This window comes from Lissotriton vulgaris, chromosome 6, assembly GCF_964263255.1.
Source record: "Lissotriton vulgaris chromosome 6, aLisVul1.2, whole genome shotgun sequence".
Taxonomy (NCBI): Eukaryota; Metazoa; Chordata; class Amphibia; order Caudata; family Salamandridae; genus Lissotriton; species Lissotriton vulgaris.
Genome location: NC_141694.1, coordinates 24,943,230 through 24,970,588, shown reverse-complemented (window position 1 = coordinate 24,970,588; position 27,359 = coordinate 24,943,230). Strand labels below are relative to the sequence as shown.

General features: G+C 50.7%; 1 protein-coding gene across 2 annotated transcripts in view; it reads left to right on the top strand.

The window, feature by feature from the left end:
• The first annotated feature begins 4,117 nt into the window (after positions 1–4,117).
• Positions 4,118–27,359, top strand: part of LOC147706727 (uncharacterized) — a 235,996-nt gene continuing 212,754 nt past the window's right edge. For both annotated transcript variants that reach the window (XM_086925870.1, XM_086925869.1), the window contains exon 1: positions 4,118–4,687. In XM_086925870.1, coding sequence (XP_086781996.1) covers positions 4,238–4,687 — 450 coding nt within the window. In that variant the 5' untranslated portion in view covers positions 4,118–4,237. The remainder of the gene's footprint in view (positions 4,688–27,359) is intronic.

Here is a 27,359-nt window from a genome sequence, read left to right as displayed (position 1 = left end):
CGCACTTTCTTCTTTCCTTGGCATCTCCTCTTGCTGTCTCTTTCTCTCTCCTCCCTTCACTGCTGTCTTCTCAGCCTCTCTCCCTCTGAGACTTTTCTCTTCATCTCTCCTCTCGGTTACTTTTCGTTCCTTCTTCTCCCTCGACGTCCCATCTCTTTCCCAGGGAATCTCCCTCTCGGTCCCCCCCCCCCTCTCCCACCCCCCTTGTCGCCCCGCCCCCTCACACACCCCTGCAGGTCTCCATGGGAGCGCACTTGTATTTTCTGATATAATTTTTAGGACATCGGCTTGGAATTCGATGTCGTCACTTTTTCTTAGAAACGCGTGCTCTGCTGCAGCAGGGAGGGGGCGCCCCCGCCCCTCGGGGTGGGGGTCAGGGTACATGGGGGGGGGGGGGGCTTCTCTGCGGCGCGAGGGGGTATCCCCTGTGAGTTGAAACTCGTGTGAACTTCGGGAGGGGGGGGGGGGTGCTTAGACGCTCACCAGCTCTTGACTGTTCCTTCTGTGTCCCTCCCTCTTCCCCCTCCCTCAAAGACAACCCCCACCTCCGTGAAAGACTCTGCTGAGGGCCCCTGCCCCAGCTCCACTGGAACGGTGGGGGGTGTGAGCATTACATCACGCTGCAGAACCCTGTCCGAGGGAGCTGCCCTCAGCTGCACGTGAGATGGAAGGGGGGTTAATGCGTACGCGGCTGCGAGAAAAGAAGACAAGGCAGAGGAAGGGCGAAGGAAGAGAGAAAAGGGGGGGAAGCAAGACGGGAGCATGGAAAATGAGGAAGGAGAAAGAGAGGAGCAATTAAAACCAGGAAGTAAGACAGGCATAATCTATGAGAACCCAAAAACATGAAAGACGGAAAGAAAGAACAGAGGAAAAAAGGCATAAGCAAAGGATGAGGGGGTGATATAGCAGAAGCAAGAAACACAGGAAGAAGGGGAAGAAAGAATAAAGTGTGAAAAAAGGAGGAAGGGGAGGAAAGAGTGAAAGAAAGCAGAAAGACAAATGTGTAAAAGAAACCCAAAAGAAAAGAGAACGTGTGTAAAGCTGACTTAAAATTGAAAGGTAGGAGTTGGAAGAGTAAACATGAGAGAAAGTGATCTAGAATGAAAGAGTTAGGAGAGGAAACAAGGAGAGAAAGAAGGCAGAAAGAAAAATAATCTTGTAAACGAGAGAAACCTAAAACAAGGAAAGAGTGTGTAGAGCTAAGAATCTAAAGGTAGGAGTTGGAAGAGTAAAGATGAGAGAAGTGACCTAGAATGAAAGAGTGGCCGAGAGGAAACATTGGCGCGGGGCAGGAAGCGCGAGACATGCGTGAAGTGTTTCCTGGCGCGGGGATGCTGGCCCGGGAAGGCACTGGGCCGGGATGGTGATGTCATGCAGCCTGCCTTGCACTCACCCCATCCTGCCCCCTCCCTGGCTCCACCCCCCCCAGCCCTCCTCTCCCTCTGCTCTCTCTCTCATGTTTGTCTCTGGCCCTGGCGGATTGTTCACTGTCTCCACCATGTCTCCCCTCTGCAGGTCCGGCCGGCGACGCCTCCAGGCCAGCAGCCCTGGGCCTCGGGCCCCCTCAGCAGCAGCAGCATGCCCCTGCCCTGTCTCCTGCTCCGCACCCTCCTGATCCGGCTGGCTGGCAGCAGGCTTGCTGCTTCCGGGGTGCAGTTCATCAGAAAGCGCCTCACCTGGGCCGGAGCCCACCTTGCCACCTTGCTGCGCCGCGTGTGGCGGCGGGCCACCTCCGAGGAATCCCGCCAAGCCGTGCTGGGCTGCGTGCTCTGCCTCCTCAACCTGGGCAAGAAGGTGGACGGCGAGTAAGAAGGCCACCTCACCTGGCCACCAAGACTCCCCGAAGCCACCTGCGGGTCAACTGGCCCTGTTGGCCTACTCAAAGCTTGTGGTGACCTTCAAATGACCTTTAGCTGTCCATATCCAAGAGGAGAAAAGTTTTCTGGCCTCCCAGGTGGCATCTGTGAAGGAAGGCCCAACTTCCAGCTAAGAAAAGCTCCAGAAAGTCCTCTGCCATCTTGTAGGCTAATCCAGGCCACCTGGAACCTCCTGCAGTGATCCTGGTGAGAGAAAGGCCAAGCAAGGCCGGTGTGGAGGCAACAAGACATACAGACAGCGGCAAGGTGTGGAGGCAACAAGACATACAGACAGCGGCAATCCTAGGAGACCCAGCTCACCCGGCCTCCCACACAGGATTTGAAAAGGGTTTCCATTCTACTAACAAAAGATTGCTCCTTACATTTTTGGCCAATCTTCACAGCCATCCCGCACCACCCCTTTCAGTTCTGGCACGCACCTACCTTGGAGAACCGCTCGTCAAGGTGGGCGTAGAGGCACTAACACGCACCACCGACACCGAAGCCTCTTGGACTGCATGGTGGCCGTCAACTTAAGTCCAGAGCAACATCCAAAAGCTAGGATCGTGTGGGCCATATCTACAAAAATTGATTCATCTCCCGCCAAAGAAGTGTTCTAAAGACCATAGACCGCTTAAAGGCCATTGGCCAGCAGTCACCTCCGGCTGCATCTTCACTTTGTATAACAGCCAATCAGAGCACACACAAAGACCCTGATACTGTACCCTAGCATCAACAGGACCATATCAGACCTTCTCACGGTCTTCAAGTGGCCTCAAACTTTCCAACTAAGGCCGCCCGCCTCAAGTGACCTTCTAAGCACCCTCTGTCCTGGAAAGCCCTCCCTCCAGCCGGACCAGCCGTTCTGAAGACTTGGACGTATCTCTCAGCCGACAGCTCGCGAGGTGACCAGGCCTCAAAGGCAGGCCTACACGGCGAAACAGAGGCAACCAGAGCCTGCAAAGGAGTCAGGGGGCCAAAGCAGGCCCACCTTCCACCCACACAAGAGCTCCAGACACAGTGGACGGACACCCGCTGAAGGCGTTGCCAGGCCTCACCCGGCACCTCAGAGCGAAGAACCAGCCAACAGGGCCTCAGAAGGAAGCCAAGGCGCGGGCCTCTGGAGGAGCTCGAGAACCGGCCACTCATAAGAGGCTTGATGCCAAAAGTTCCTTCTTCGTCTAAGTGTGCCAACACCGCCCTGATGGGAATGTGTATCTTCCCCTATCAACCCATGTAGTCACCCTCATACATGGCTCCTGCGGATAAAAGGATGGTTCTTTCTCGTGCCCAATGAGGCTTCGGCTGCGGGAACACCAGAGGAAAGCCAGGGGCTCACCCATTGAGCCAGACCCTCCTTGGCTCACAAAGAGGGCCCGGAGGCAGGAGCCCCACATCCCACCCGAAAGGGCCCTCCACACAGCGGGCTCAGCGACGGGAGCCCACCCGAATGGGTTCTACCTGGAGACTCCATTCCCTTTAAGAATCTGCGTCTGATCCAGGCGCCAAGAAGACTGCGTTCTGCTCTGAAGGAACCTTCCTCTGCGCCCTGCCTTTCACTGGCTGCGGAAGCAAGGGGTTAAAGTCTGGAAAATTCTGCTTTTTACTCTCTGCTGTCTTTGGATTTGCGCTTTTAGCTTGTTGTGTGCACTGGGACCCTTTCCTCTTTCTATTGAAGACACTGTGTGTTAGCTCCAGAGTTTGGGCCGCCACAGACCTCCACTCGCCCCCCGGGAGTGCAGGGTTCCTTCTCTCCATCCCCTGCTTGTAAATATCTCCCTGTGCCTCCCCCAGACTGCCCGTCTCTGGCCCAACAGACCTCCACTCGCCCCCCGGGAGTGCAGGGTTCCTTCTCTCCATCCCCTGCTTGTAAATATCTCCCTGTGCCTCCCCCAGACTGCCTGTCTCTGGCCCAACAGACCTCCACTCGCCCCCGGGAGTGCAGGGTTCCTTCTCTCCATCCCCTGCTTGTAAATATCTCCCCGTGCCTCCCCCAGACTGCCTGTCTCTGGCCGCCAGGCCGGGCTCGGCCGGAGGATTTGCCTGTATTTTCCGAGCCTTGCGCCAAGGCTGCAGGAAGCGGCCCAAGGCCTCAGCTGTCGGGGGGCAGCTGCTGCAGGGGTGCTGGGGGTCCTCCCCAGGCCCCCCTGGTCCCCGAGGAGCGTCGTGTGCCGCCACCTGCCCCTTCCCTCCCAGGCAGCCCGCCAAAAGCAGGCAGGTGGGCACGCATGCTCGCCCCGCAGGCCTCTTAAAGGCGCAGGGCGCGGTTCCTCTCTGCGCCCACCTGTCCGGCCCCCCTGGCCTGGATTAGACATTTGGTCACCGGGGGCCTCTTAAAACCATTTTTGGAGCCTTCCTCGGGGGCCTGATGCTGCGGGAGGATGTCTGAGAGCGCAGTGAGGAAGCTGCAGCCCTTCACAGTTGGCACCCGGCTCTCTCTGCCCAAATGCGCCGATGGGGACCCCGACCTGGCCACCCTGGACAACGGCAGCCTGCACCCCAACCTTAACGACCGCGTGTCGCTCTACCTGGCCCGGGCCCAGGCGGGTTCCGGCCAGCCCTGCTCCCCCACAGCCGGGGCCCCAGGGGGGCCCGGCCCCACAGACCCCATCACCGAGGAGGACCGGATGAACCGGAACGCGCTGTCCGCCCGCGCCATCAGGAAGATCACTCTCTCCAACTGGAGAGGAGGGCCGACTGGGGTCACCGAGGGGACCCCCAGGGGCCCCCCACCTGGATCTGAGCGGAACCTCAACAACAACAACAGTCGGATGAGCCGGGACCTCCCGCGCATGGCCGGCTTGCACCGCGAGAACCGGCCCCAGGTCAAGGTAAGTCACTGACTGAGCATGCTGCCAACTGAGCGCAGGGCGGGTCTGACACCTTAGGCCAGCAATGGCTTCTTAAACAAGACCACTAGGGTTTCTGGGACTTGTAGTTTCAAATGTGTTATTGGTTTGGGCCTGAAGGACCCAGAAACACAGGTATGGTTCAGTGTCTCACACATGACATGGGGCTTCTTGAAGCTATGTTTAGAGTGTAATGTAATATATGTTTATCGATTTCCAATTACATATTTTATGGCGCAAACAAGGACACCATTTGAAATGCCCTACAGAGTACAAAGCAAGAAAACCTATGCCAGACATTAACCAGAGCCCTAGAAAGCCGCAGCGCTTCCTCTGAGCCCCCAAGCTGTCTCACTGCAGGAGTGAAGTGCATTCTCTTGCTTGTCCATTTACATTCTCCATTATAAACGCAGCACTACAAGTACCAGAATGCAAAGGGACAAAAACATACAGAATTTATATGTTTTCTGAAAATATAATGATACATAATACCTTTTGATATGGCTCTTAACACCACAGTTTGTAGGTCGAACCTATCAGACCGCTCTAAAGACCCATTGTCAGCTGACACAGTGGCCTCACAGCACTACCCCTGGTTGCCATTGGCTAAGTTTATTAAGGTCCCTTATCCGGAAGTAGTTCTCCCAGAGCTTTCCCTCCGCTGCCTGAGCTGAGCGGAAGTCCAGCTTCTAGGGTCCGAGACCTCGTCCAAGCGCAGCAGCTCTCACCCTCCCCAGGCCTCCCGTGATCCTTTGCATGCTCGCCACATCTTCTGAGGCCTTAGAGCAGAGGTCTTCAAACTTTTTGATAGGGAGACCTCCCTGTCAACATTTTTTTAAGGCATAAGGACCCCCTCTTGACCATAATTTCTTAAACTGCCGGAGCTTAAAAAAATTACGCTCCAGCGGCTGAAGACTCATAAATCAGCTCCAAATATTTAGCTAGATATTTAGGTCTTTCACCATCAGGTGGCTACATATACAATAAAAGGTAGCTTAAATGAAAAATACATTTTAAAAAGTTGTTACTGGGGGGGGGGGGAAGCACTGTAGTACATTAGGAAACCTCTATTAGTTAATGCACTGCAGAGGTTTATGTGAAACCAGAGAGCCACAGAATTAAATCTTTGTTGGTGCAGTGGGGAATAGTGACTTGTGGATTTTTAGTGCTACGAGGTCACAGCCTGTTACCGAAAGCACTGTGAATGTGAAAGTCGTTATTTTATTCTTGCATTACACACATTATAAGGTAGACTGCTACAAACTGTGCAAATAGTTTTAGGATATAATGGAGCTTCCAAAAAGTAGATTTCAGTAGTACCTGAACATGAGGAATGCATTTTTTATTTTATTGTGGAGAAGCGTGGCTCAGTGGTTAGAGGCGGCAGACCCAGAAGCTGAGATCGGCCGTGGACCAGGGTTCGATTCCCCGCCTCGGCGGGTCTCGGGCTCAAAAATTCCACGGAGTCGACAATTCTCGCTCTGGTGCCTACTCGACTCACGGGGTCACACTCTGCGACTCTGGGCAATAGCTTGCTTAATCTCCACTACGGCCCCTCGCGGCGGGATGCCTGGCTTTCACCTTGTGGATACCTGGCCGGGGTACCTCACAGGGGAATACCAGGACGGGTTCCCTAAGCAAGCGCCTTGAGGCCCCTGGGTTAAAGCGCGCTATATAAATCGAAACACATTTACATTTACATTACATAAATGTCCCTTTATCACCTCCTCAGAGGTACTAAGTGATTAAAAGCACGCACTTCACAGCCCAGTTGTTTATTCTTCTTACTACCACTAAAAACAAAATCTTTGCCATCTCAAAGCAATTAAAGCCAGAACCGCTCCCAAGCACCATTTACATTTGCAGATTACCTCAATACCCACATTTGCATTTCATTCAGGCAAGCAGGCACCCTGGCAGGAAGGATTGTTTCACCTGTCTGCCCATCCTCTTCGTTTCACAGCACAGGAGACTCAATAAGTTAAAGCATTTTAACGACTGGAATGAAGCCTCCCTGCTTTCAAAAGGAAGAGAACATGTTTTAGATTCCTGGCAGAAGTGAGGCCTGGAAATGCGAGACCCTTTTCCCAGGACTCCACGGCCCCCCTAGAGGGTCACGCCCCACAGATTGAAGATCTCTGCCTTAGAAGAAGGCTCATGTCTGAGGACAAGTGCCCACGCCCCTTGCAGTAAGTCCTTAGCAGGCCATGTAGGATGAGGGCATGTTCAGCCCCACTTGTCTAGTTTTTAGGCCAGGTGTTGGGCAAGACCTTTTGACTTTACTAAACTTATATAATATGCTTATGGCCCTCTTCAGCCACTGGGCTGTTATTGTGTCATTCACATGTTTCTCCCTCCCACTGCCGCAAGCGCCATGTAGAAACGGGTCAGCCCCCTCTGGTCTGACTTCACTGTGAGTCAGGGAGGACATTCAGCTGTTTCACAAGGAACACGCCAACGCACACAGCAATTCACTCCAATCAGAGCCGGACTGAGAACACAAAGCAGCCCTGGCAGTTCTGGTGGACTGTCCCTGGGGTTGGGGTGGGGAATCATCAAGGTTCAGAGGGTGGGCGAGGGTCAACCGCAGATTCATCAGCTTTTGCCAATGCTTATTTATAAGTGTCACAGTTCTGGCCAAGGACAGTGTGTGCCCAGTGCGGAAGGCAATATTACCTTTTGCCACAGGGGCGCTCCCCTTCCAGTCACTCAGACATTTTGTTATAATAATGCTGTCAGCTGGTGGCGCTCTAAGGCTGCTTCCTTTAGCCTATGGATATCAATCAATCCATAATCGGTACTTGTATAAAACGGCTTGTCACCCTGGAGGGTCTCCAGGCAGGGCCGGTCCTAGGGTTCATGGGGCCCTGGGCAGAATAGGAAAATGCGAGGCCCCTATAATTTGCATACGATTTAACTTAACAGGAAGTGACATCATAGGAAGTCATTTCAATTGGCCATTATTTATATTGATATTGATATTGTTTATAGAACATGCCAATGTGGCCCTGCCATCTGCAGCTGTAACCATAAATAAAGCTAAACAGGAATAAATTTTGCACTACTGCCACTTGTGATGCATTTTTCCTGCCTTTAATGATGCTTGCACAGTTGTTCCATGTACCGCGCATGCACCGCGCATGCTGTAGTTGAGTGAAGATTGAGCTTGTGCTGTCTGTGTTGAATGTGTTTTTGTGTATGAGGGAAGCACATTCTGCTGCTGCTTGTGTTGCATATGCTCTTTTTTTATGAGCCTTGCACTGCTGCTACCCGTGCTGCACACGCTCTGTGTTGGACCTGAAACTTGCACGCCTTTGCCTCCATTGCAAAGGCTCACTGTCTTCCACATGCTTGTCCTGTTGTTGCCTGCGCTAAACATGCTCTGTGTCTGAGAGAAAGAAGCTTGCCCTAGTGCTGCCTGTGCTGAACATGACCTGTGTCTGAGAGAAGGACGCCTGCCCTGCTGCTGCCTGTGCCGAACACGCTCCGTGTCTGAGAGCAGGAAGCTTGCCTTGCTGCTGCCTGTGCTGAACATGACCTGTGTCTGATAGAAGGAAGCTTGGCCTGCTGTTGCCTGTGCTGAAAATGCTCTGTATCTTGAGAGAAGGAAGCTTGGCCTGCTGCTGCCTTCACTGAACATGCTCTGTGTCTGAGAGCAGGAAGCTTGCACCGCTGCTGCCTGTGCCGTACATGCTCTGTGTCTGATAGAAGGAAGCTTGCCCTGCTGCTTTCCGAACATGCTCTGTGTCTGAGAGAAGGAAGCTTGCCCTGCTGCTGCCTGTACTGAACATGCTCTGTGTCTGAGAGCAGGAAGCTTGCACCGCTGCTGCCTGTGCCGTACATGCTCTGTGTCTGATAGAAGGAAGCTTGCCCTGCTGCTTTCCGAACATGCTCTGTGTCTGAGAGAAGGAAGCTTGCCCTGCTGCTGCCTGTGCTGAACATGTTGTGTACCTGAGAGCAGGATGCGTGCACTGCTGCTGCCTGCACAGAACATGCTCTGTATCTGAGAGCAGGAAGCTTGCACTGCTGCTGCCTGCGCTGAACATGTTGTGTACCTGAGAGCAGGAAGCTTGCCCTGTGTCTGATAGAAGGAAGCTTGCCCTGCTGCTTTCCGAACATGCTCTGTGTCTGAGAGCAGGAAGCTTGCCCTGCTGCTGCCTGTGCTGAACATGTTGTGTACCTGAGAGCAGGAAGCTTGCACTGCTGCTGCCTGCTTGAACATGCTCTGTGTCTGAGAGAAGGAAGCTTGCCCTGCTGCTGCCTGTGCTGAACATGTTGTGTACCTGAGAGCAGGATGCGTGCACTGCTGCTGCCTGCACAGAACATGCTCTGTATCTGAGAGCAGGAAGCTTGCACTGCTGCTGCCTGCGCTGAACATGTTGTGTACCTGAGAGCAGGAAGCTTGCCCTGTGTCTGATAGAAGGAAGCTTGCCCTGCTGCTTTCCGAACATGCTCTGTGTCTGAGAGCAGGAAGCTTTCCCTGCTGCTGCCTGTGCTGAACATGTTGTGTACCTGAGAGCAGGAAGCTTGCACTGCTGCTGTCTACGCTGAAGATGCTCTGTACCTGAGAGCAGGAAGCTTGCCCTGCTGCTGCCTGTGCTGAACATGTTGTGTACCTGAGAGCAGAATGCGTGCACTGCTGCTGCCTGCACAGAACATGCTCTGTACCTGAGAGCAGGAAGCTTGCACTGCTGCTGCCTGCGCTGAACATGCTCTGTATCTGAGAGCAGGAAGCTTGCACTGCTGCTGCCTGTGCCGTACATGCTCTGTGTCTGATAGAAGGAAGCTTGCACTGCTGCTGCCTGCGCTGAACATGCTCTGTATCTGAGAGCAGGAAGCTTGCACTGCTGCTGCCTGCGCTGAACATGCGCTGTATCTGAGAGCAGGAAGCTTGCACTGCTGCTGCCTGCGCTGAACATGCTCTGTATCTGAGAGCAGGAAGCTTGCACTGCTGCTGCCTGCGCTGAACATGCTCTGTATCTGAGAGCAGGAAGCTTGCACTGCTGCTGCCTGCGCTGAACATGCTCTGTATCTGAGAGCAGGAAGCTTGCACTGCTGCTGCCTGCTCTGAACATGCTCTGTATCTGAGAGCAGGAAGCTTGCACTGCTGCTGCCTGCTCTGAACATGTTCGGTATCTGAGAGCAGTAAGCTTGCACTCCTACTTGTATAACACATGCTGCCCATCTGAGTGAAGCTTGCACTGCTGCCTATTGAGTTGCTTCAATTCATTATCTTCAAGGGATGTTGAGCTGCTGCCTTTAACTGTTTACCTCTAATATAGTCTTACAATGGTGTTCTATTGTTCCACTAGGTCTTCAATTTAGGGAAGCTTGTACTACTTAAGAATGCGCTGCAAATGCTCTATGCCTGATGGAAGCTTACACCGCTACTTCCCGGGTTGCACATGATGTATCGCAGGAAGACACTTACACAATTAATGGCTATGTCAATGTGTATTCTACATTGAGGAAGCTTGCACTTGAGCTCCTAGTGCTGCACATTAGCTGAATCTTGGGGGTAGAGTGGATTGCTAATTCTTTTAAGAGACATGATCAGTGCATTGACGGACGTTTGCATTGCTGGTGCCCATATTGACACGTTCTCTGTCTCATAGAAGGAGTTTGTTCTGCTGATGAATGTTTTGTACGTGGTCGGTGTCAGAGTGAATAAGCCTCGCTCTGCTGCTGCTTAGTTGCACTTGCACATAGTCTGGGTCTGAATCTTGCATGTATTCAACTTAATCTGGCTGGAGGGAAGCTAGCACTGTTGCTGCCTATAGTCAGCATCTTTTGTTTGAGGGACACACAGCCACTCTCGATATTATTGGACGGTCTCACGGACCACCGGACGGAAGAATGTACTCCACTGTGCTGCTGTGCGCTTTTCCCCAGGCAGGCCATCATCATGTCATTTATTATTCCCGCAAGCGGGGCCGGCGGCGGGGCCCCCCTGAGTGAGAACACACTCTCGATATTATTGAGGGAAGGAAGCAGTGCGCAGCGCTTGTCCCCAGGTCATGCAATCATCCTGTTTATTCTTCCCGGGCCGCAACTGCGGGGCCGGCGGCGGGGGCCCCCCTGAGCGCGAGGCCCTGGGCAGCTGCCCATACCGCCCATGGCTAGGACCCAGGCGCTGTGTTTTGAGTGATTCTCGTTCAGATAGAGGTGGTGGTCGAAAAGCCATGTCTTCAGCTGCTTAATGAACTCCCTCAGAGTGGGGGACATGCGCAGATGGTGAGGGAGGTCAGTGCAGGACCAGGCCTGGGCGTAGTTCGCAGAGTTTTGCTACTCGGAACTCCGTGAAGTTACAAAAAAACTCCACGAAGTTCCACGAGTGACGGAGTGCAGTGCGAACTGCAGTTTGTGCTGGTATTCCTGCCACAAGGGTAGAAATTCTACCCAAGGGTAGCTCGTGCTCTCGAACCAACCGTTCGCGTTCACGAACTTACCATTCGCGATTGTGAGCACGGAAAAAACTCTGCTGCACATCGTGAATGCGGCGTGCAGAAAACTCCGCGAACGGAGCGAAGTTCACCGCCAGGCCTATGCAGGACTTGGCGGCAAGGTAGGAGTAGGCATGGCCACCGCATCAGCTGGGACGGATGCGAGGGACGTAAGCTAATGCAAGGGTGGCGGAGCGGAGCTCTCTGGATGTTGGTAGAATGCCAGGCGGTAGTTGATGTAGGTGGGGCCAGTTTTGTAAAGGGCTTTGTGGGCTTGAGTGAGGAGTTTGAAGAACCATCTCTTCTGGACGGGGAGCCAGTGGCAGGATTTGAGGCAATGGGTGATGCTGGCTCTTCTGGGAAGGTTCAGGACGAGTCATGCTGCTGAGTTGTGGATGGTCTGGAGGTGGTTGAGGCACTGTCTAGTAGTTCTGGCATAGAGGGCGTTGCCGTAGTCGAGGCAGCTCGAGATGAGGGCATAGGTTACTGTCTTCCTGATGGAAGTGGGGGATCCACCGGAAAATCATGCAGAGCATGTGGAGGGTGTGGAGGGTGTGGAAGCAGGCGGAGGAGACAGCGTTTATCTCTTGTTTCATGGCAACCTGGGTGTCCAGGATGATGCTGAGGTTGCTTGCGTGATCCGACGGGGAGGGTGGTGAGCCGAGAGCAGAGGACCACCAGGTGTTGTGCCAAGGGGAGAGCTTGTTTATGAAAATGATGATCTCTGTGTTGAGTTTTAGGCAGTTGGTTTTCTTCCAGGTGGAGATGTTGGTGATGTTGGATTGAAAGTTGGGTCTTGAGAAGGATAGAGCTAGCTAGGTGTCGTCGGCGTAGGAGAATATGTCGAGTCCGTGGGGGCGGGCAATGTTGGCCAGAGGGGTCATGTAGGTGTTGAAGAGGGTGGGGCTGAGGGAGGAGCCCTCGGGGATGCTACATATGATCTCTTTGGGTACAGAGGCGAAGGCGAAGGGCGGGAGGTGGATGCTCTGGGTCCGTCTGGAGAGGAAGGAGGCGATCCAGTTGAGCGCCTTGCCCTGGATGCCCATTTGATGGAGTCTGGTGATGAGGATGTGGTGGGAGACCGTGTTGAAGGCTGCTGACAGGTCCAGGAGGATGAGGGCGGTTCTGATGCTGTACATCGGAGACCCGTCCACGAGACGCTGTTGAAGGTGCCACACTAGTCCTGTTTCCGGAGTTTCCTGCCCCAGCCATGGTTGGTCCCTCTCTCAGCCCTCCACAGTCCTGGCCCTTGAGCACCTGATGACGTGTCCCTGGGATTCTGCTGTTTGAATTTTCATTGGTTGATTTGCTGTTCTGTGGGCCTTGGTTGGTGCATCTGTTTCTCGCTGTAACTTGGCACTCTGATCCAGTAAATACTGCTTACCATGGACAGTGTTTTAAATGTAATCCTGGACTGGACTGCCAGGCTGTTACGTGTTCTTAGGGCCCTGCCTACTGAACAGGCGGCGTAGCCTGGATGTCTGTAAAGTAGAGAATAACAAACATTGATAGATGCAACGCTGGACTGAGTCTAGCACTGGATGTTACCTGCAGACAGTGTATTACAGAGCATCTTCATGTTGCTGCGTGCACCAACCATATGCAAATCAGCCCTGCTTCTGCACCAATAGGAACAATCCAGCCCCACATGACCATGCAACGCCTCCTCTGATTGGGAATCAGTGCAGATGAGTTCCCTGATACCATGAGTCGGAGCACTGGAATTAAACAGCAGGAAAGGGCCAAATTATGTGGCATAATGCAGCACATTTTGTTATAGTATTTATTCATTATTTGTCATTATTAAACTTGGTAACACTCTCTAGGCATTGTTTGCATCTCATTAGTACTAGTTTGACACCCAAATATATCAATAAGCAACATTAAGCTGACCAGTCACGTTTTGAAAAGGGCCTTCCTCTGCGCAGTAACTTGTATTTGTAGTAATTTTTGAGTCATTTGAGATAGAAACAACATTTTCTTTTGGTTAAACTCTGCAGATTATGCGGCAGACGATGGACTACGTGGCAAACGCAGCAAATCTATAACCATGCGAAAATCGCAGCAGCCGCACAATCGCATAATTCCAGTGGCCCTGTCCATGAGCTATGGAATCCATGTGTGAACATACATGCTACGCTCAGGGTGTGTCACTGAGCGAAACACAAACAGTGGACCCACCAGACACACTTAGGGTGAAAAGAACAAATAGTGATGGATGGAATGCTTGAATTTACCTTAGCCATAGCTTTTTGGGATTTATTTCATTCCGTTGTCACTAAAGACAGGGAGCAAACACATGCAAATCAGACTTGGCCTTGTCCCAAAAATCTAGCCTGATCTACTGGCCCACATCACATCTCCACATGAACATAAGCAACTCTAGACGTTTCGGCCTTCTTGTGCCTCAATTGTTAGGGCCAGCTTCAGGCCGGTGGTACAGTGAGATGACAGGCCTTCTTCTCTGCTGGGTTTTATCTCTGTCAACTGCGGTGTGTTTAGAGTTCTTGGGAGGCCGGAGTGTATTTATTGAAGTAGCTGGGTTTAGCTGACATCATTTGTTTGTGTTGAAAAGGAGGTCAGAGTCATGAGGGCACCGAGATTTTTTTATATTTTGTGCCACCGCTGGGTTAAGTCTCAGTGCACCGCCATTTCAGTCAGACTGCCTCCAGTCTTGGGCACTTAAAGTCAATTCTGGCTATATGGATATGTCAGCATTGCATGCTGTGATTCAAGAGCCACTGTGAGTCTCCAGTAGGGAAACATGAGTCTGTGATTGTTGAACATCTTTGAGGGATGACACAAGCCATGTTTTCTTTAGACTGTGACTCTACCAGGAGCTTTTCTACGGAATTATTGAAGAGGGACGTGGACGACACTCAGTGATAACTTTCATTCTGCAGCCTGATTTTTGTGCAACTTCCTTTTGTAAAGGGAAGGACATTGGTAAAGGATGAATGTATGCTTATGGGTGTGTGTCTTCTCTACAGTACAGATTGGTGAGGTCAATCAATCAATCAGCGTAGGTAAAGCACAACTACTCACCAGACGGTGTCTCATGGCGCGGGGGGGGGGGGGCGGCTCTTTTGATTGCTGGGGTCATCCGAAGAGCCAGGTCTTGAGGTCCTTCCTGTACTGGGGCATTTTGGGAGATTGCAGAAGGTGGGGGTGTTTCAGGCGTTGCCTGCGAGGTAGGAGAAGGACTTTCCTCCCAAGGTGTTTTTTGAACATGCCTGGACTGAGATCTCTCTTTTAAAACAAGCATTTGCAGTGCAATAGGTCTCGCATTTACGATTGTTTCTTTTTACTTATATGGAGCAACTCGAACCAAAGACACTGGAACACTTTATATGAGCACCAGGTTACATTACACAAGGTCACGCTCGTGTTTTTTAGCACAGGTAGATTAAGTCATGTGTTCAAACCACAGAATGTTGAGCCGAGGCTAAAACTCAAAGCTGGCCCCCCAATTCCACAGTATGCATCTCTGTCTGTTAAAGCACTTCCTTTCCTCCAACTTCAACCACACAGGAGGTTTCCTGGGGTGCGGTGGCAGTTGGTGGCTGCTCGGGGAGGGCTACATAGGACAAATGCAAAAATGAACGACGGGCAGTTGCAAAGAAAGATGGCAGGTACAAACCCACAGTCCAGCTTCAAGGCGCTTTCTTGGAGCGTAGGAACACGAAACAATCCCATTTTAAAATTAGCCCAAAACAGTGACACCTTTTAAATCACTTACACTTTTCGTAACGTTTGCCACCATCTCACAGAAGGCTCATGCCTGTATCATACCAGGCTCGTGCAAGGCTGGCACGTAGGTACAATATTTCAAACAAGTTACAGCCTCAACTCTGTTGCCCAAGCAGTTTTGAAAATATAACTGTACCCCCACTACCCCTGAACTCTCTACCTGGATCAAAAGCTTGAACGCTGCTGTAATGGTGACTTAATCCGAAAAATAACACTTTACGAACACGCTGTTTAGCATTGGAGAGCGACCTTTCACTATTAAAAAACGCCACTAAAACGTTTCACTGGAGACCAATGTAAACTATTTAGCAGCACACCATAGTACTTTGGGAGGTCTCGACCTGCCTCGTGCGTGGTATGAGTGAGCTAGCCAATCTGGTGGCATTCTGGCACTTGTAGTTTTTGCACATCATACAAACAGGAATTCAAGCGCTCAAAGGGAAATAAAAAAAGGTAGAGCTTATCCCATAAGCTAGTGATGACAAAAGGCGTTGTGATCTGCAACATACATACTGAATATGAAAGTACTGCCGTATGCATGTATTTACTTGACTCTGTTCTCCTGTGCTGGTCGGCTGTACACGGGGCATCGGTGCCTGGGGCCCCCCACTGGTGACTTGGCGCAGATAGGCTCCATCTTCGGCATAGCAAGAGTTTGGTGGGCACAGATGCAGAACCAGGGTGGTGCAGTACTCTGCGGCTACAGTTCTCCCCCTCTCTCTCTGAATCTCTGTGCCTGCGAGCGGTAAGCAGGGGTGGAGGGGCAAGGATGCACATTCAGTCCCAGAGAAGCTGCGAGGCACCTCCCTAGCCCGGGTGTCTTTAGAAGTGAAAGTGAAGTCACTTGTGAGAAAGAGAAACAGACAACAGCGCCAGCTCGTTATACGTTGTTGTACACCTCGCGGTCAAACGATGGCGCTGCAGCAGGTCTGGGAGACAAAAGATTGTGTTAAGGGAACACATTTGTGCAAGTACAATAAAGGTAAACACCTTTTGTTCTAGTGGAGATGACTACTACACTATAAGTTCAAAATTAATGCAGGCATACCTTAATGAGGGTTCTGCATGCCCGCAGTCTCTGAGGTCGTGCGCGCTGAAAGAGACGCCTTGAGCGTACACCTTGGCTGTCCAGGTGCACGCTGAAAGAGACGCTGTGAGCGTGCACATGGGCTGTCAGGGCGCCGTGAGCGACGGCGTGCATATCCCTGTCCCCTTTCGGCCATCAAACCGACGACTATAGGTATCGCCATGCACTGCATCGCTAGGCGAGACCTAAAAAGTAGGGTCCAAATGTGTGACCCTGTGCAGAAGAATCCCTTGAAAACCACCACACCACTAAAATTGTCCTGAAACGGAAAGCTCAGAATAAAGCTCACAGATAACTCCATGTCATTTCATTTGGCCGGCAAGTGCATTCTGGGTATTGCAGTACTGGTTCAAGTTAACTTAAATCAAGTTGGAAACTTATGGTAATAGTTTCGATCAGTTGTTTAGAAAAACAACGTTTTTAAGTCAAATGATCTGTTTTGAAAATGTATTTACTTTGTTTCCATTTTCGGCTTATAACAGAGGCCACCTTCCAAATGTGCATCCTTCTCCCGCCGTCAGCACTCCTCCAACAGTCGCATCAGCAACCTCCTCTCTCCTCCGTCCAGTTTCTTTGCATCCTCTTTTTATTTCACGTTTCATTTGTGCAGTCTTTCTTCTGCCAGTTTCATCTTCGGTCTTGTGCAGGCAGCATTGCCCTCAGTATGATTGGAGTTGGGGTTGGATCTGCCCCTTACGTGTGACTGGATGTCTCACTTGTCTATCTCAATTCCCTGCTCCTGATTTGACGGCTTTCTTCCCTATTCTTGTTTGTCCCACCCCCTGAGCATTTAGGTTTTAGCAGTTTAGTGTATCCTTCCGCAGCTGACGCCAGGCACTTTTTTTCTTCCTGTTTTTATGTCTGGGAGTTCTGATCTAGCCCCTGATGGAATTCTATGTCCTCCTCTTTTCTGCTTCCTCGTGCCCCCTGGATGCACTGTCCGCGCTCTCTCCTCCCCTGGCACCAGGCACTGCTGCCACTTGGTGCCTCTTTTTCCCCTCCCTGTCTGTCTCTTCCTGCACACGAGCGGCTGCTTGTCGCTATTAGCTTTGAGAATACCTGTAAAATTGATCAAGCATTGGCAAAGCCAATATCGACAAGCGGCTGCCCTGGGTCGTTATTCTTTAAACTTCCAAGATGGCTGCCACATTCCTTGTAGAGTTGACCACTGAAGGAGCCATCTTGGAAATATTCAACATATTGTTCCAAGATGTTCTGGGGGGTAGGCACTGGCTTTGCCAATGCCTGCTGTGTTGGGAAAACAAATACAGGCCAACAACAAGCATTGGTAAAGTAACACCGATTGGCTTTGCCAAAGCTTGTTTGCTCCTATTTTCCCTTTCTTCATTTTATCCTCCTATTTTCCTTTCTCAGTATTCAATTCAAAGTTGTATTACAGATTTGGAACTCGTAGGAGGTCCACAAGAAAATACAAACATATTATTACGAGTGCAGAACCAGCAGCCAGAGTGATCCCCCATCTCTGGAGGAGCAGAAGGGCTTGTTTTTGGGCACGGACGTCACCTTCATGTACCAATGTGCCACTATACGAGAACTAACATATAAAGTGTTGGGGACTTAGCTTAGTCAATAATGTTAAGGGTGTGAGTCTGAGATTTCCCAACGAGCAACGAGGTGCACCCAGCTAAAAAGATAATGCGGGCGGGGCCCTTGGACGGTGGTACTTGGCAGGGTTGGGGATGTTAGTTATCAGTCATTTGGAAAAGTAAGGCCCGAGTAGGGCGCCAGTGAGGGTCTGGACATTACTGTCCACTCTGGTCCAGCTCCTTCTCACAGCAGTGAAGGACAGAGAGGCAGGACAGCAGGCTGGCATAAACCCAGCCCAGGACAGCAGGCTAGCATAAACCCAGCCCAGGACAGCAGGCTAGCATAAGCCCAGCCCCGGGCAGCAGACTAGCATAAACCCTGCCCATGACAGCAGGCTAGCATAAACCCAGCCCAGGACAGCAGGCTGGCATAAACCCAGCCCAGGACAGCAGGCTAGCATAAGACCAGCCAAGGACAGCAGGCTAGCATAAGCCCAGCCCAGGACAGCAGGCTAGCATAAACCCAGCTCCGGGCAGCAGGCTAGCATAAACCCTGCCCATGACAGCAGGCTAGCATAAACCCAGCCCAGGACAGCAGGCTGGCATAAACCCAGCCCAGGACAGCAGGCTAGCATAAACCCAGCTCCGGGCAGCAGGCTAGCATAAACCCTGCCCATGACAGCAGGCTAGCATAAACCCAGCCCAGGACAGCAGGCTGGCATAAACCCAGCCCAGGACAGCAGGCTAGCATAAGCCCAGCCCAGGACAGCAGGCTAGCATAAGCCCAGCCCAGGACAGCAGGCTAGCATAAGCCAGCCCAGGACAGCAGGCTAGCATAAGACCTGCCAAGGACAGCAGGTTATTGAACTATACCTAGAAAAACGCGAGAGACCCCATCGGGTTCCAACCGCATTTATTGTGGAATTGGCTGAACTGACTCTTCGGAGTAACTATTTTAGATTTGAGAGTGATTTCTACATACAAATCAAAGGGACAGGCATGGGCTGTCCTTATGCGCCGGAGCTGGCGGTGCTCTACATGTCCCAATACGAGGAACGATTTATCTATAAGGACAACCCCTTTTTACATCACATGACTCACTGGTTGAGATACATAGACGATGTCTGGCTCCTGTGGCAGGGGAGCCAGACCGAACTTGATCAATTCCACGCATGGCTGAATTCACGACACCAAGACATCAAGTTTACGATGAACTCAAGTTCCAAAGAAATGACTTTCCTGGACGTCCTAGTAGGCACCAGTGCATCTGGACTGACGGCCTCTTTGCACAAAAAACCAACCGACAGGAATACAATCCTGCATTACAATAGCTCACACCCACAAAGCCTTAAGGATAATTTACCTTATGGGCAACTGCTGCGCATAAGACGCAACTGTACCAGTTTACAGGATTTTGAATCCCACGCAACAAGATTCTGTAATGAGATGGCTGCCAGAGGATACCCCAAGAAATTGCTAAAGCATGCCAAAAACAGGGCTAAGTTCACCCCGAGGGAGACACTCCTTCAGGTAAAAGAAAAAAAGCAATCAGATCAATTGGTTTGTGTGACTACCTTTGGTCAACACACGAACCAATTCAAAAACATCATCCGAAATAATTGGCACTTGCTGGAAACAATAGAGCACCCTCTGCCCAAACCGATCTTTGCAATGAGAAAGAACCCAAGTATTGGTCAGCATCTCATCAAGGCAGACACCCATATTCCGCCGCCCAAAAGTGACCTCATATCTCAGTGGAACCTCAGACCAATCACTGGGCACCACAAATGTGGTAACTGTGTTTCATGTTCTTCCACAATTGAAGGGGACACCTTCATTAATCATGGCATCAAATGGACACATGATGCATTCACCAACTGTAAAACAAAAAATATCGTTTACGCAGTGGTCTGTCCTTGTGACAAGGTCTATATTGGCAAGACAAATCAAGCCATTAATGCACGCATCACACAACACCGATCTCGGATAAAAAAACAAGTAATGACTGCACCCATGGTTGAACACTTCGTAAATAACCAGCACACTGAAAACGATTTCAAATGGACACCACTTGTCTGGCTGGACTCTAAACGCTACCCTAACGTAGAAACTATGCTGTTGCGTAAGGAGGCATACCTCATACTGCGATTCGATAGTGTGAACAAGGGCCTAAACACTCTTAGTGAAATCAATCGAGCTTGACTCCACACTTGGACTCCATTTCTAGCTAGCATTAGCCCAGCCCAAGACAGCAGGCTGGCATAAACCCTGACCTGGACAGCAGGCTAGCATTAGCCCAGCCCAAGACAGCAGGCTAGCATAAGCCCAGCCCAGGACAGCAGGCTAGCATAAACCCAGCCCAGGACAGCAGGCTAGCATACGCCCAGCCCAGGACAGCAGGCTGGCATTAACCCTGCCCCGGGCAGCAGGCTGGCATAAACCCTGCCCATGACAGCAGGCTAGCATAAACCCTGCCCATGACAGCAGGCTAGCATAAACCCAGCCCAGGACAGCAGGCTGGCATTAACCCTGCCCCGGGCAGCAGGCTGGCATAAACCCAGCCCAGGACAGCAGGCTGGCATGAACCCTGCCCCGGGCAGCAGGCTGGCATAATCCCAGCCCAGGACAGCAGGCTGGCATGAACCCTGCCCCGGGCAGCAGGCTAGCATAAGCCCAGCCCAGGACAGCAGGCTAGCATAAGCCCAGCCCAGGACAGCAGGCTAGCATAAGCCCAGCCCAGGACAGCAGGCTAGCATAAACCCAGCCCAGGACAGCAGGCTAGCATAAACCCAGCTCCGGGCAGCAGGCTGGCATAAACCCAGCCCAGGACAGCAGGCTGGCATAAACCCAGTCCCGGGACAGCAGGCTAGCATAAACCCAGCCCAGGACAGCAGGCTAGCATAAACCCAGCTCCGGGCAGCAGGCTAGCATAAGCCCAGCCCAGGACAGCAGGCTAGCATAAGCCCAGCCCAGGACAGCAGGCTAGCATAAACCCTGCCCATGACAGCAGGCTAGCATAAACCCAGCCCAGGACAGCAGGCTGGCATAAGCCCAGCCCAGGACAGCAGGCTAGCATAAGCCCAGCCCCGGGCAGCAGGCTAGCATAAACCCCGCCCCGGGCAGCAGGCTAGCATAAACCCCGCCCCGGGCAGCAGGCTGGCATAAACCCAGCCCCGTACAGCATGCTAGCATAAACCCAGCCCAGGACAGCAGGATAGCATAAACCCTGCTCATGACAGCAGGCTAGCATAAACCCTGCCCATGACAGCAGGCTAGCATAAACCCTGCCCATGACAGCAGGCTAGCATAAGACCAGCCAAGGACAGCAGGCCAGCATAAACCCAGCCCAGGACAGCAGGCTAGCATAAACCCAGCCCCGGGCAGCAGGCTAGCATAAACCCCGCCCCGGGCAGCAGGCTGGCATAAACCCAGCCCCGGGCAGCAGGCTGGCATAAACCCAGCCCCGTACAGCATGCTGGCATAAACCCTGCCCATGACAGCAGGCTAGCATAAGACCAGCCAAGGACAGCAGGCCAGCATAAACCCAGCCCAGTACAGCATGCTGGCATAAACCCTGCCCATGACAGCAGGCTGGCATAAGCCCTGCCCAGGACAGCAGGCTAGCATAAACCACCGCCCAGTACAGCATGCTGGCATAAACCCTGCCCATGGCAGCAGGCTGGCATAAACCCAGCCCAGGACAGCAGGCCAGCATAAACCCAACCTAGGACAGCAGGCTGGCATAAACCCTGCCCATGACAGCAGGCTGGCATAAACCCAGCCCAGGACAGCAGGCGAGCATAAACCCTGCCCAGGACAGCAGGCTAGCATAAACCCAGCCCAGGACAGCAGGCTAGCATAAGCCCAGCCCAGGACAGCATGCTGGCATAGACCCTGCCCATGACAGCAGGCTAGCATAAACCCTGCCCATGACAGCAGGCTAGCATAAACCCTGCCCATGACAGCAGGCTAGCATAAACCCAGCCCAGGACAGCAGGCTGGCATGAACCCTGCCCCGGGCAGCAGGCTGGCATAAGCCCAGCCCCGGGCAGCATGCTGGCATAAACCCAGCCCAGGACAGCAGGCTAGCATAAGCCCCAGCCCAGTACAGCAGGCTAGCATAAGCCCAGCCCAGGACAGCAGGCTAGCATAAGCCCAGCCCAGGACAGCAGGCTAGCATAAACCCTGCCCCGGGCAGCAGGCTGGCATAAACCCTGCCCATGACAGCAGGCTAGCATAAGCCCAGCCCAGGACAGCAGGCTGGCATAAACCCAGCCCAGGACAGCAGGCTGGCATGAACCCTGCCCCGGGCAGCAGGCTGGCATAAACCCATCTCAGGACAGCAGGCTGGCATGAACCCTGCCCCGGGCAGCAGGCTGGCATAAACCCAGCCCAGGACAGCAGGCTGGCATGAACCCTGCCCCGGGCAGCAGGCTGGCATAAACCCAGCCCAGGACAGCATGCTGGCATAAACCCAGCTCCGGGCAGCAGGCTGGCATAAACCCAGCCCAGGACAGCAGGCTAGCATAAGCCCAGCCCAGTACAGCAGGCTAGCATAAGCCCAGCCCAGGACAGCAGGCTAGCATAAGCCCAGCCCAGGACAGCAGGCTAGCATAAGCCCAGCCCAGGACAGCAGGCTAGCATAAGCCCAGCCCAGGACAGCAGGCTAGCATAAGCCCAGTCCAGGACAGCAGGCTAGCATAATCCCAGCCCAGGACAGCAGGCTAGCATAAACCCTGCCCATGACAGCAGGCTAGCATAAACACAGCCCAGGACAGCAGGCTAGCATAAACCCAGCCCAGGACAGCAGGCTAGCATAAGCCCAGCCCAGGACAGCAGGCTAGCATAAGCCAGCCCAGGACAGCAGGCTAGCATAAGACCTGCCAAGGACAGCAGGTTATTGAACTATACCTAGAAAAACGCGAGAGACCCCATCGGGTTCCAACCGCATTTATTGTGGAATTGGCTGAACTGACTCTTCGGAGTAACTATTTTAGATTTGAGAGTGATTTCTACATACAAATCAAAGGGACAGCCATGGGCTGTCCTTATGCGCCGGAGCTGGCGGTGCTCTACATGTCCCAATACGAGGAACGATTTATCTATAAGGACAACCCCTTTTTACATCACATGACTCACTGGTTGAGATACATAGACGATGTCTGGCTCCTGTGGCAGGGGAGCCAGACCGAACTTGATCAATTCCACGCATGGCTGAATTCACGACACCAAGACATCAAGTTTACGATGAACTCAAGTTCCAAAGAAATGACTTTCCTGGACGTCCTAGTAGGTACCAGTGCATCTGGACTGACGGCCTCTTTGCACAAAAAACCAACCGACAGGAATACAATCCTGCATTACAATAGCTCACACCCACAAAGCCTTAAGGATAATTTACCTTATGGGCAACTGCTGCGCATAAGACGCACCTGTACCAGTTTACAGGATTTTGAATCCCACGCAACAAGATTCTGTAATGAGATGGCTGCCAGAGGATACCCCAAGAAATTGCTAAAGCATGCCAAAAACAGGGCTAAGTTCACCCCGAGGGAGACACTCCTTCAGGTAAAAGAAAAAAAGCAATCAGATCAATTGGTTTGTGTGACTGTAGCACACACTAGCTTTTATTACCACCAGCACCGGCAGCGCCCTGGACAACTAAACCCTGTAGGTGCCGGTAGAAGCAAGGATGCAGTTTAGCAGAGCCCTTTGCGGCGTTTTTTGGTAAGCGATTGATCCCTCCTTCACCTGCCATTGAGTGTTAGCTTTTACCTTTTCACTGCGTGATTCAGCGCATAGTTGCTAGCCTCCTTCTCCTTCTTATTTTTTAGAACGGACAGCGTTCCATTGTAAACACCGGTCCGACCCCTCCGCCCGTGTTCAACTTTTAAAAGTAAGTGTTCCCATCGGAGCGGTGACGCTCAAGCGCCCGTTCTTTTACCGCTTTGGCACAACTTTCCAAAATATCGTCAACTTTTATTTCTGTCCCCACAGCAAACTTGATCGAAAAATAACCCTGCTACCGGCCGCTTTGACTTAATGTTGTAAAGACCCAAGGTAAAATTAGTTTTTTTCCATGATATTTTCCTCAGCGTGCAGTGTGTCACTTCCAATTCGGTGACATCAGTCTTTTTTCTTGTTACAGCCCAGACCCGCCTTACCTAAAGACCCAAAGCGCTATTCTTAAAATAGAAGCCACATAGGCCACTACCTTCAAGGTATCCCGCACTACATTGCGGTTCATTTTGTATTTGAACATAATGGCGTTTGTTTGTAGTTTGCTAAAACAAACTCTTTATTCTTTTTGGAAAACAGTTCCCGTGGACTCGATCCCCGCCCTGATGAAAATCCTGTAAACCACTGACAGGATTGGAAACGCGTCGGCATTTGACTTTAGGCATTTTGACATTTGAACTCAGACATTTGTCTCCACACCAATGGCTTTTGATAGTCACATATTCAAAAGGGGCTTACTGTGATTATTTACACAAACGAATTCATTTCATGAGCCAGGGGTTGTTGTGTTTGAAAGATTCACCCCTGCTCTCACATGTTGTTGTACTTATGATTTTCAAACTGTGATTGTTTACCTGTTCCTTGAAAAGTTTCTTTTGATTTATTAATGTCCATGAATGTACGAATTAGTGCAATGTTTTTGCTTTATACTTGTTCACTGTAAATATACACACATTGTTTGATTGATCTCCATATGGCTAGAAATGAAGTCGATGGTTATCTCTTTGTCTGCTCCTTAAATAAGTGAATTTTGCAACTTACGTATTGATTCAATGACAAAAGTTTTGTCGAGATAAACTAATAAATTTATGGTTTATCTGTAAACATTCAGTGTTTGCATCATTGCATTTTTGGAGGCATAGGCACACTTTTGGTTTTCTCTAGTTCAGGCCCTGCCTACCCTCCCTCCCATTGGGCCAAGCCACCATTGTGGGTTAAAGGACAGCAGGCCAGCATAAACCCTGCCCAGGACAGCAGGCTAGCATAAGCCCAGTCCAGGACAGCAGGCTAGCATAAGACCAGCCAAGGACAGCAGGCTAGCATAAACCCTGCCCAGGACAGCAGGCTAGCATAAGCCCAGTCCAGGACAGCAGGCTAGCATAAGACCAGCCAAGGACAGCAGGCTAGCATAAACCCTGCCCAGGAGAGCAGGTTCTCTAAAGAAAACAAAGGTCCTAAGCCTAGAACAGTAATTGAAAACAACAATATAAGGCCACAATCGGACAATATATACACTTTTCTTATACCCAGCCGGGCAAAGAATTTATTTGGAAAATATATGACAGAAAGTCAATTTATACGTTGCATTATAACATCAAACATTCAGTGTTTGAAGTAAGGCACAAGCCTGTGCCGTACTAAGCAATAGAGAAAAGGTTGTGAGAAAGGGTGCAAGAGAGAGGACAGTATACATCAGGCAAAGGGGAGGTTTGAGCAAAAGCCTGGTACTGCTTCAGAATTTAAATTAACCCACAATGGTGGCTAGGCCCAATGGGAGGGAGGGTAGGCAGGGCCTGAACTAGAGAAAACCAAAAATGTGCCTATGCCTCCAATTCGCAATAATGCAAACACTGAATGTGTGACGATAAACCATAAATTTATTAGTTTATCTCGACAAAACTTTTTGTCATTGAATCAATACGTAAGTTGCAAAATTCACTTTTTTAAGGAGCAGACAAAGAGAAAACCATCAACTTAATTTCTAGCCATATGGAGATCAATCAAACAATGTGTATATATTTACAGTGAAAAAGTTTAAAGCAAAAACATTGCACTAAATCGTACATTCATGGACATTAATAAATCAAAAGAAACTTTTCAAGAAACAGGTAAACACATCACAGTTTGAAAATCATAAGTGCAAGAACGTATGAGAGCAGGGGTGAATATTTCAAACACAACACCTCCTAGCTCATGAACTGAATTCGTTTGTGTAAATGATCACAGTAAGCCCATTTTAGATATGTGACTATCAAGAGCCAAATGCCTGAAGTCAAATGCCGACGCGTTTCCAATCCTGCCAGTAATTTACAGGATTTTCATCAGGGCGGGAGTCGAGTCCATGGGAACTGTTTTCCAAAAAGAATTAAAAAATGAAGAGTTTGTTTAAGCAAACTACATACAAACGCCATATTATTCAAATGCAAAATAAACCGCAGTGAAGTGCGGCATACCTTGAGGGTAATAGCCTGTGTGGCTTCTATTTTGAAAATAGCGCTTTAGGTCAGGCGGATCTGGGCTGTAACAAGAGAAAGACTGGTGTCACCGATTTGAAAATGACACAATGCACGCTGAGGAAAATGTCATGGAAAAGCTAATTTTACCTTGGGTCTTTGCAACCTTAAGTCAAAGTGGCCGGTAGCAGGGTTATTTTTCAGATTAAGTTTGCTGTGGGGACAGAAATAAAAGATGACGATATTTTGGAAAGTTGTGCCAAAGCGGTAAAAAAACGGGCGCTTAAGCGTCACCGCTCCGATGGGAACACTTACTTTTAAAAGATGAACACGGGCGGAGGGGTCGGACCGGTGTTGCAATGGAACGCTGTCCGTTCTAAAAAATAAGAAGGAGAAGGAGGCTAGCAACTATGCGCTGAATCACGCAGTGAAAAACTGAAAGCTAACACTCAATGACAGGTGAAGAAGGGGTCATTCGCTTACCAAAAAACGCCACAAAGGGCTCTGCTAAACTGCAATCTGAGTTCTACCGGCACCTGCAGGGTTTAGTTGTCCAGGGCGCTGCCGGTGCTAGTGGCAATAAAAGCATGTGTGTGCTAACAGCCAATGGGATGAGTCGAGGGTGCTACTGCATTGTGGGAACTGAAGTCCGGGAATGAAGTCAAGCTCGATTGATTTCACTAAGAGTGTTTAGGCCCTTATTCACGCTATCGAATCGCAATATGAGGTATGCCTCCTTACGCAACAGCATAGTTTCTACATTAGGGTAGCGTTTGGAGTCCAGCCAGACAAGTGGTATCCATTTGAAATCGTTTTCAGTGTGCTGATTATTTACAAAGTGTTCAACCATTGGTGCAGTCATTACTCGTTTTTTTATCCGAGATCGGTGTTGCGTGATGCGTGCATTAATGGCTTGATTTGTCTTGCCAATATAAACCTTGTCACAAGGACAGACCACTGCATAAACAATATTTTTTGTTTTACAGTTTGTGAATGCATCATGTGTCCATTTGATGCCATGATTAATGAAGGTATCCCCTTCAATTGTAGAAGAACATGAAACACAGTTACCACATTTGTGGTGCCCAATGATTGGTCTGAGGTTCCACTGTGATATGAGGTCACTTTTGGGCGGCGGAATGTGGGTATCTGCTTTGATGAGATGCTGACCAATACTTGTATTCTTTCTCATTGCAAAGATCGGTTTGGGCAGAGGGTGCTCCATTGTTTCCAGCAAGTGCCAATTATTTCGAATGATGTTTTTAAATTGGTTCGTGTGTTGAACTCAAGTTCTAAAGAGATGACTTTCCTGGACGTCCTAGTAGGTACCAGTGCATCTGGACTGACGGCATCTTTGCACAAAAAACCAACCGACAGGAATACAATCCTGCACTACAATAGCTCACACCCACAAAGCCTTAAGGATAATTTACCTTATGGGCAACTGCTGCGCATAAGACGCAACTGTACCAGTTTACAGGATTTTGAATCCCACGCAACAAGATTCTGTAATGAGATGGCTGCCAGAGGATACCCTAAGAAATTGCTAAAACATGCCAAAAACAGGGCTAAGTTTACCCCGAGGGAGACACTCCTACAGGTAAAAGAAAAGAAGCAATCAGACCAATTGGTTTG